The sequence below is a fragment of the Rhinolophus hipposideros genome (genome assembly GCF_964194185.1).
Source record: "Rhinolophus hipposideros genome assembly, chromosome: 9".
Taxonomy (NCBI): domain Eukaryota; kingdom Metazoa; phylum Chordata; class Mammalia; order Chiroptera; family Rhinolophidae; genus Rhinolophus; species Rhinolophus hipposideros.
Window position 1 is genome coordinate 9043539 of NC_138055.1, and position 9891 is coordinate 9053429.

Sequence of the window (9891 nt, forward strand, 5' to 3'; positions counted from 1 at the left end):
GTAGTGCCCCACATTCCTTTGAGGCCTGTTTGGGTGACTAGCCCCTGCTTATGTGGGCAGCTGTAAGCCATGCTTTGGATGGGGAGCAGAGGACGAAGTGTTCACCAAAGCTAGACTCTGGAGGCTGTGGAGAGCAGCGGGTAGGGGGTGGGTGGTATAGGAAAGGGCCTGCAGGGTTGGTGCTCACCTGCCCTCTACAGCAGCACAGAACCCAGCTGACCAGACAATGGCCCCTGCTATATTGCCCCAGCTGCCTGGGTCTTAATTGGGGGGAGGTGATCAGCTCTGAGGTCTATGACAGTCCTCAGGAACCTGCCTGCAGAGCCCCAGCTTCTGCCTGCTTGTTCAAACAGTCAGAGAGCAGGTCAGCCTGCTCGGAGAGAATAAAGCAGACCAACAGGTAACAACCAATTTCCACACTGTTGCTTCACTCACAGCCACAAGCACAGGACTTGCCCCAGCACAACCCCAGGGCTTTGACAGGGCTCAGAGCCTCTGGACTTTTGTCGCTGTGGAGCGAGGGGGACATTGGCTCTGCTTGTCACAACCCAGGGCTCAGGACAGTGCCCCGTGCAGCCGCCCCACCTCCACGAAGGCGTCCACGCAGCGGTCGATGTCCTCCTCGCTGTGCACTGCTGAGATCTGAACCCGGATCCGGGCCTTGCCCTTGGGAACCACTGGGTAGCTGAACCCGATGACAAAGATGCCTGAGAAGGTAGAGGGTCATCGTGGGGCTCACTAGAGCCAAGCACGCTTTGGGGCATGATATACAGCTCCCACTTTCCAGAGGATCACAGAGGGCAAGGAAGCTGAACAAGGTGTCTCAGACGGGACTGCCTCATGGCCTCGGGTTTTTGAGCTTGGACAGACACATGCTCTAACAGGGATAGTAGGGTGGTGAAAAGGGAGCGTGTTCAGTCTAGGGGTTCCCCCCTCTTGTCCTGGTTCCCTTACCCCTCTTTAACATGTCATCTGCCATGCAAGAGGCCAGCTGAGCATCACCCAGCATCACGGGGCAGATGGGGTGATTGGCTCCTGAGATGGTGAAGCCAGCAGCCTCCATCTTACTGCGGAACCTGTGGGCACAAGCAGGTTGCTGGGGTGGGGGGGGGGGCTATGGAACATTCACGCCTGCTCCTGATGGCCTGCTCCCAAGATCTGTGCCCAAGTCTGCAGGGAGGACCAACAAAGAGAGAGATGTAGACCCAGGGAGTCCGATGGGGAGCCAGACAGAGGAACACGCAGACAGGATTGCCCAAGATGAAGAAACACAGGGTCATTCGAGGACATGTGCCAAGCGACGGAAGGAAGAGGCTGAGACAGGCAGCTCTCAGCTAAGAGAGCGGAGCTGAGTCCCAGTGCCACCTGCTAGGGATGTGGGTGGGCAGCAGCAGGACCTATAGGCATGGAGCTACGGGCTGGGCAGGCACACAGGGGCAGTGCTCACTAGCTCCCCCACCCCAGCCTGCCCCATCCCCGCCAGGGACCACACCGCTGGGTCTTGGCGGCCATGGACTGAACAATGGTGTTACTCTCCAGGAGCAGGTCCAGGGCCTTGGAGGCACAGCCAACGACGGCAGGTGGCAGGCTATTGGAGAAGAGGTAGGGCCGGGAGCGCTGCCGGAGCAGGGATGTCAGGGCCCTAGGCCCTGTGGTGTAGCCCCCTGAAAACAAGGGCAGAGGTTAGGATAGTCGGCGTCTGGAAGCCAGAGCCTATCCCAATCCCTTCCTGATAGTATAATCCCTGCTGCCGGCTGCCCTCTTCTATGCAGCCACAGGTCTCCCCTCCCCACCTTCCCCGAGACCCCAGGGGCACGACCCTGCAGGCACCTGACGCTCCTCCCAGCGCCTTCCCCAGTGTGGAGTTGATGATGGTGACCTGGTCCATCACGCCCAGCAGCTCATCTGTGCCCCTGCAAAGGAAGCTGCCACCTGCCACCACTGGCCGCCTGAGCACCCAGCTGCTGTGGCTTGGGCTGGGGGCTGGCCTCCTGGTTTCCCCACCCACCCTTACAACCCCGACCCAAGTCTTTCGGTGTCCCTTGTTCCCACCGTCCTGTAGGCCCCAGGAAGCCAGTGGCGTGACATTCATCCACAAAGACCAGGGCACCGTATCGAGAGGCGAGGAGGCAGATCTCTCGCAGGGGCGCAATGTCACCATCCATGGAAAAGGCCCCGTCAGTGGCCACCAGGCGTAGTCGATGCTTCTGCAGGGAGGACAGGGACAGGTGGCAGCTGGTATCGCAAGCTGGGCCAAACCACGCAGCCTCTGTGCTGCTTGGGGCTCTAAGGGCTCAGCTTGCCCAGTGCCCAGCACAGAGGCGATCACGTAAGTACTGCTGAACTGGGACGGGGACATCTTCTCCCTCATCTATGCCTCTCTGAGCCTTACCCGTCTCATCCGGGGCAGTCTGGAGCCACACTTAGCCCTGGGCAGTGAGAATGCTCTCAGTCTGCCCTTCAGAGGGGCAGGGTGGGGTGGGGCCAGTTTTTTCCATGAGTTCATGCCACGATTCTGCCTACTAGAGGTCTGCCACACATATGGTGCCTGATAAAACTCACGGCAGCGTGGCACCATGGAATAAAGCTCTGGATGTGAGGGATTTGGGTACAAATCTTGGCTGTTTCAGACTTTCAGGCTGTTTGTCTGCAAGTGCAGAGTTGGCCTCTTCAGGCATCCCTTCCTTCACCAGAGGGCGGCTGAGGATAAGCCCAATCTTTGTCCCTGGATCCCCTGGGCCTCGCCCCACCTGGGCCGCCTGCAGCTTGGCCTCCAGGTCGGCCATGTCCAGGTGGCGGTAGCGGTACTTGTGAGCCTTGCACAGACGGATGCCATCGATGATGGAGGCATGGTTCAGCTCGTCTGATAGGACTGCATCCTCCGGTGTCAGGAGGGCCTGGAGGAAGGCAGTTGGAGTAGAGCCATCACCCAACCACCTTGGGGATCTCCCTCCCCTATGACTTCCCTTGAGCCCAAATATCATGCCGGCCAGGGCATCTCTCTGGGCAGGGAGGCAAGGGGCCCTCGGCCTCCGCGACCCCAGAGCCCCAGGACTGGGCTGAACTAGGGCCCTGCTCTAGGGAGAGCAGGTGAGAACATATTTAGCGAGTGCCTGGCCCCTGCTACCCCCAGCCTTCCAGCTGAGGCACGTTAACCCCCAAATACCCTGGAAGCTGGCCTCCCTGCAAGCCTCAGGATTCCTCCTGGAGCATCTATTTGGCCCAACCTGACTTCCATAAGAAGTGGGCACTGGAGCCTCAAGCCCTGACACTGGCATCCTGCCAGCTTCTGACTGCGCACTCCCAAGGCTTCTACAGCCTAGCAGGCTCACCAACTCCCACCCACGGCTTCCACACACCTCAAAGAGGCCAGCGTTGGCATCAAAACAGCTGGGATAGAGGATGGCATCCTCCCGCTGGTGGAAGCGGGCTAGCTTTGCTTCTAGATCCTTGTGGATGCTCTGAAGAAAGCAAGTGAAATAGGTGTTAATGCCTACGGGACCACATGGGACAAGCCCTGGGGACAGAGGCTTAGAAGGCATGCAGCCTTAGCCTCTCCTTTCTTCACCACAAGGGTTCCTCATGGCTGTCAGGAATTAAGGGCTTGCTGGGTGTCCTTTCCTGGTTGGCTCTTCTTTTTGTAATAGGAGTTGGGTGGTGGAATTATGGGTGCTGATGGCAAAGGAACGTGTCTTCTTGATATCAAACTGAGTGCCTTTTTTGGTTGCTTCATGGCAAAGAGAAGGATTACATAAGAAACTCTAAGTTCATTTGGGCCTTGAATTCTTAGATTTGAAAGCTGTCCAGTCTGCGTGAGAGTTTTGTTGGAAAGTGTCTGGGAGTCAGGAATTCCATGTCTGACATTCATTTCACCTTCACCTTTCTGAGAGGAAAGGTAATAGAAATCACAAGTAGACAGGAGCATGGGCTCTTGAGCCAGGCCCATGGGGTTCAAATCCTACCACGACAGCCTGTGTTCCCTTGAATACATCACTTCCCTTCTCTGGGCTTCAGTGTTCTCATCTCTTTAACAGGGACTAACATAGCACCTATCACTTAGGATTGTTCTGAGCATTAATGAGTTAATATTTATAATATTCTTAAAACAGTACCTGACACCCAGTAATCACAATGAATTTTGTTTCATGTAAGTTTATAATATTTACAAAATAATAACCAACATTTATTGAGCATTACTATGTGTCAGGTACTGTTCTAAGCATTTTTTTTCTTTTTTCTTTTTTTATTAAATTTATTGGGGTGCTGTTCTAAGCATTTTTAAATGTATAACTCTTTAATTTGTACAGATCCTATCAAGTACCATTATCCCCATTTTATCAATGAAGGGATTATGGCACAGAGAGGTTAAGGCACTTGCCCACAGTAACAGAGCCAATAAAAGGTGGTGCTGGGGACTGAGCACAGGCAGAACAGTTTCAGAACCCTCGATCTCAATCCCTGCCTCCTATTTTTCCTTTCCCGTAGTGAGAAAGGCAAACTCCGTTCTGCAGGTGAGGAAATGAATGCTCAGAGTGGTAAAGTTTCTTGTCCAAAGCTTCACAGCAAAACAGAAGGCTGAACATAGTCTTTCTAGTGGACAGCTCTGGGGCTAAGAGTGGGCCCAGGGCCCAGGGATGGGATGAGCTGAGCTGTCTAAACCGGCCCTGCTGACTGTGGGAAGCAGACAGCTGGGGTGGGTGCCCAATGCTAGGGACAAGGCCCCCTTCCACCCAAGCAACACTTGCTGTGTACCTGGGTTCCACAGATGAAGCGGACAGAGCTAAGGCCGGCTCCAAACTCCTCCAGGGCCTGCAGACCTGCCTGGATCACCTCGGGATGGCTGCACAGGCCCAGATAATTGTTGGCACAGAAGTTAAGGATTCCTGAGGTAGAGGACAGGGAGCAGACACAGCAGCTCAAGGCCCCGGGGAAGGGCCAGAGGAGGTGTCAGTGCTAGGCCCTGGGGAAGCAAAGAGTAAATGAACCCAGATTTACCCTTAAGGAGGCAACAACCACATAGTACACTCTGTTCTGAGGCAGAAACCAGGATGGGGAGCTGGGGGCCCCTCAGAGGCACCAAATCCACCAGCTACAGGAGAGGAAGGGTCAGTAAAAGACTCTCAGAGTGGTGCCTTGAAGGATGAGAAATTTAAACTCTGGCTCTGAATTCCCCACGAGGAGGAACCCAGCCCTGCCTAACAGGTTTCTCCTGTTCCTGAGGATCACCAGAAAACCATCATCTGGGCCTTGGTTTCCTCGTGGATAAGAGAGTTGGGTCAGATGCCTGCCGTGGTCCTCAAACTCCACAACTGTCTTTAACTGCCTGGTATAGAATCTGACCCTGAAATGATAAAAGCCCAGTGAACACAGCTGGCCAGAAGAGGAAACAGGCCTGAGGAGGGCAAGGTGCACGCAGACCCAGGAGCAGCAAAACCAGAAGGAGCATGCAAGTCTCCTAATTTCCCATCTTTTGACCTGCTCCAAGCTTTCCCTGGAGGGAAGGTAGGGATTTCATGGGGCTTCCGTCTTACCAATGAGTGCAAAGCACCAAGGATTCCATGCCTATTTCTTGGGCAGAAGGCCGGTTTGGGGGCCTGTTTACAACCAACACCCAACTTGGGCCTGGCACAGACAAGAGGGGCTGTGACCAATTGTTAGACAGAAAGGAGGGAGGCCCAGTGGGCCAATTCATGGTGTGACTTCTGCAGAGGCCACGAGCCCCTTTGGCCAGGAAGTTGGCCTCTCTGGCCCATTAGGTGACCTTCCAGCTCCGATACACCAGAGGACCTGGACCAAAGCCCAGCTCTGCCTTCAGCTGGCTGGGGACTTCGGGGCAGCCCACTTCACATCTCTGAGCTTCAGCTTCATTTGTAAAACGGGATTAGTCATTCCTATGTTTGGAGGATTGCAAGAGTCCACGTGCAGCAATTAGTAGAGGCTTGCACAAAGTAGCAGTTCCAGAAATGCGGGGTTTCTTGCTGCGCCTTCCCACTACCCTCCCTTGAAAGAGTACGGTGGGACTCAGCTGTGTGTATCTCTTTTTTTCTCATGTTCTTCCAGGGCTGGGTTTCCCGTCCAGCCCTGCCCGCTGCGTCAAACAGGTGCTCAAGGGCGAATCACCTCCCTCCGTGTAAACGGGTTTGACCAGGTTAGAGTTAGCACTGGAAAGCCGTGCAGTCGGCCTGATAGCTGGAAAAGGGGTCAGTGGCTACGTGTGCAGGGGCTCCCGCCGCCCACTGCCTTCAGGACCTCCATTCAGCGCAAGCCTCCGTACCGCCCTCTAACACCCAGCCACGTCCGACGACTCCCGCGAGGGGGAGTTACCTCCGGAGACGCTTTCCACGTGGATGCGCGGCCCCTGGCGCGACGTGATGACCCGCTCGCTCTTCCAGGTGCCAGCCTCGCGGATTCCTTCCAGCTCCTCCTCCAGAATGCCACGCAACTGAGCCAGCGCTGAGTGCGCGCGGTGGCCGCGGGAGAGCGCCGCACGGAGGGCGCAGCCACTCCATATCGCGCTCATCTCAACTGCCTCGCGCGAGCGCGCCTGCCGGGGAGCCTTAAGCAACGCAGTGGCGTCACGTGACCGGGGGCCCGGCCCCTGCAGCCAATCAGAGTGAGAGTGGCCCCTTAGAGGGGCGGAGAGGCGGGCCAAAAGGCGGGCTCAGGGCCGCGTGGGCGGGGCCAGGAGGGATGCGCAGAGGACGAAAGTGGATTGATTTGTAAGTTGAGACTGGAGCGGTCCGTGAGGGGGAGGGTAGGCGACGCGGCAGAGCGAGGCAAGCATGGCCCAGCCTACCAGACCCCCCAGCATTCCCATTGCCTGCTTACACACCCACCTCTCGCAAGGAACGGAGGTGCTCTGTACCCCAAAGGCAGGAGCAGCCAGGATCACTGTTCCCTCCAGCCCTGAGGTTTCCGTTTCTGTGGAGCTCTTGGAACCCTCCCCCCCATTATCAGGTGTAAACGCCCCAGATTTTCCCCCACTGCTGGCCCGCCGAATTGCTCCGCCTTCTCCAATCTTAGAAGTGAGGAAAAATACCGCTCAGGTTTTGTCCTTTTTCAATTTTTATTTTAAAGTTTTGAAGTTACAAAGACAGCAAATTCTTCCCGGCACAAATAACAGTTGTTTAAAAAAAAGGGGGGGGGGGACAAGGCGCAATTGCGCGTTTTCCTATTTTATCAGAAAGACGACTGTACAGAATTTTTCTCCCAGCTCCCGGGGGTGAAACGAAGTGCTAGCTCTAGATAGGTATATACACATTTACACGCACACAGACCTAGCTCTGTAAAACTACTTAGCAATTCAAAATCGACTGCAGTATGTCTTACTGTCCACTCCCCACCCACTACCCCTCCCCCATCTACCACTACTTAGAAAAGACTCAGAAGTAAAGAGGTCGGGAGGTTTTTAAGTGGCGGTGGCAGGGCTAGAGCCCCACCGGACTACCAAGCAAAGCCACCTCTTGTACATGAGGAACCAAAAACCAAGGGAAAAAGAAAAAAAAGTCTTCCTACGATCCAATCCAATTGTGTGGAAAAAACCCAAATTTCAACAGGGCATACTGAGGCACTTGGCTGACTGACTCCCCACCCTTCCTCCAAAGGTTCCACTCCCATTTAACAGACTTTTGGAAGCCACAAGGACACCCCCACCCACCGCCATGGCTAGTTTCCAGCTGAGAGAAGCCACAGCTTCTGAGACCAGCTGTCACATTGACACGCCCCCCACCCAAGCCCCTTCCTTAGGACAATAGAGAGGCCACAAGGCAGACTAAGAGAAGTGAGAAGGAAAGCGGATTTGGACCCCCAACCCCAACGCTCACTTCAGAGATGGAAGTCAGGCCAGGGAGGGTTTATTCCACCTCCCTCCTTTGCATCCAGCTGCTGCCACCCCTTCTCCCGGGCAAGGCTCTGGAACTCACAAGGGTTGCTCAACTTAAGAAAACTAGCTCCTCTTAAATACACTCCTACAAACCATATAATTCCTGGGCTCCCTCTCATCTAGCCAGAACAAGCTGCCTTCCCGATTTCCACTTGTATCTTCATAGCAAACAAACCTCCCAACTAAAAACACAAACCCACCCCAAACCCATAAGTAGATTAATAACAAATTAACAAAACAAAACATAAGTACATTCTCATCATTACAGAGATGAGACTGCTGTTGCTGTCCTTGCCCAACCGGTTAAGGAAAAATGAACTATTCCCTAATTTCTGAGGAATCCAAATTCTGTCTCTTACAAAGTCAGAATAGAAAGGGGCAAGGGGCTGCAGATGAGTAAGAGAAGAAAAAAGTATTTACAGAAAATAGGAGACAGACAGGAGTGTCCACAAGAAAGGCTTCACTGTCACTTCTTCTTGCTGGCCCTCTTGGCACTGGACTTGGCTTTGGGCTTCACTGGTTTGGCCTTCTTAGGCTTGGATGCCTTGACTGGCTTGGCCTTGACAGTCTTGGGTTTTTTGGTTTTCTTGGGCGTGGCAGCCGGCTTCTTCTTGGCCTTCTTGACTGGGGTGGCTTTGGGCTTCTTGCTAGGAGCTTTGGAGGCAGCCTTCTTGGGCTTGGCTGCCTTCTTTGGCGTGGCCACCTTCTTGACTTCCTTCTTCGTCTTCTTGAAGGCCACTGACCTCTTGGGCTCGTCGCTCTTGGCTAGCCGGAAGGACCCCGAGGCACCCACTCCTTTGGTCTGCTTGAGGACCCCCGTGGTAACCAGACGCTTGATGGACAACTTGATCTGGGAGTCAGCGTTCTCCCCCACCTTGTAGTGGCTCTTGATGTACTTCTGGATGGACTGGCGCGAGGAACCAGCGCGGTTCTTCTCCGCCTGGATGGCAGCCACGATCATGTCTGAGTACTTGGGGTGGTCCGTGGACTTCTTGGAGGCCTTGGCCCGCTTGGGCTTGGCCGCAGGGGTGGACGTGGAGTTCTCGGTCATGGTGGCCTGCCTCGTTCCGCTGTTGAAGAAGGCGCCTTCAAAAGGGCCAGCCCCCGTCGGAGGCCAAGGAAATTCTGACTTGGGATCGGCTCTCGCGCCCCTGACTCCCAGGCCAGTGCAGAGCCCGGCTCTCGGGGACCTGGCTCGGGTCGTGGGAGGACTCGCTGGCCCGGGTCTGCTTTGCCCAGACCCGCCGGATGATCGGTCGGTCTCGGCGCCGGGCTCCGGCTCAGGCTCTGGTTCTTGCCGCCACCACCGTTCCCGCTGCCTCTCTTTTCCCAGCTCCGCGTCTGGCGCTCGGGCGGCGCATCCGGGTATTTAGCGGCGGCGGGCGGACCGCGGTGAGGACAGGGCTGCTGGCTGCCTGCTCCCGGCCCGGAATGGCGCCGCGCCGCCGCCATCTGTGTTTCTTCCGCCGAGCAAATCCGACCTTTCCCCCCGGCCCGGGCCTTCCCGCTCCCCGCTGCCGCTCGGGGTCGCTGCCCGGCTCCCTGGGCTCCCCCGCCAGGCGGCCCGCCGGCCCGGCCGCCGCCCCCCGAGACCGCCAGGAGCCTCAAACGGCGCCAAGGACCGCCGATGCGCCGGCACATTTCCCCTTTGCGGGGGGCTCGCTCTGCGGGGCCGGGGAGCCCAGATGCGGGGAAACCCCCGTAGCAAAGCCCCCCCCTGGGGCTACCGGGGACCCGGCTCCTGGGCCGCTGCGGTGTCCCCCAGCCCGTCGGAGTGGCCGGAAAGCGGCCCCAACTAACACACGCAGCCCCGAGCCGGGCGACTCCCAGCCGGGCCGAGCCGGGACAGGGGGGAGGGGTCGCTCCCCCGGGGTCCGGTCACCTCTCGGGGGTCATCCCGCCACCGGGCCCCCCGCACCTCTACCCCCTCTCTGTCCGTTGGGCCCCTAGGCAAACTTTCCCTGGAAGAGTTGGAAGGGCACTTTCAAACTTTGTCCCTTCCCCCTCCT

General features: G+C 56.5%; 2 protein-coding genes across 4 annotated transcripts; both read right to left on the reverse strand.

Moving 5' to 3' along the window:
• Positions 1 to 395: 395 nt before the first annotated feature.
• GCAT (glycine C-acetyltransferase) lies at positions 396 to 6548 on the reverse strand. 3 transcript variants are annotated; one of them, XM_081058864.1, is made up of 9 exons: positions 6325 to 6548; positions 4753 to 4883; positions 3360 to 3461; positions 2751 to 2897; positions 2053 to 2207; positions 1831 to 1913; positions 1493 to 1664; positions 955 to 1076; positions 396 to 707 (listed from the first exon to the last, which is right to left on the reverse strand). In XM_081058864.1, exons 1-9 carry the CDS (start codon positions 6518 to 6520, stop codon positions 556 to 558), a joined length of 1260 nt encoding a protein of 419 aa, XP_080914990.1. In that variant the 5' UTR covers positions 6521 to 6548; the 3' UTR covers positions 396 to 555. The 3 variants fall into 3 exon arrangements, 2 of the variants coding, with proteins under 2 accessions (XP_080914990.1, XP_080914991.1); XR_013993968.1 differs by having other exon boundaries at positions 403 to 707; positions 955 to 1170; positions 6325 to 6526; XM_081058865.1 differs by having other exon boundaries at positions 403 to 707; positions 4753 to 4840; positions 6325 to 6532.
• Positions 6549 to 7057: 509 nt separating this feature from the next.
• H1-0 (H1.0 linker histone) lies at positions 7058 to 9245 on the reverse strand. The gene has a single exon (XM_081059223.1). The coding sequence runs from the start codon at positions 8931 to 8933 to the stop codon at positions 8349 to 8351; it is 585 nt and encodes a 194-aa protein (XP_080915349.1). The 5' UTR covers positions 8934 to 9245; the 3' UTR covers positions 7058 to 8348.
• Positions 9246 to 9891: the final 646 nt, after the last annotated feature.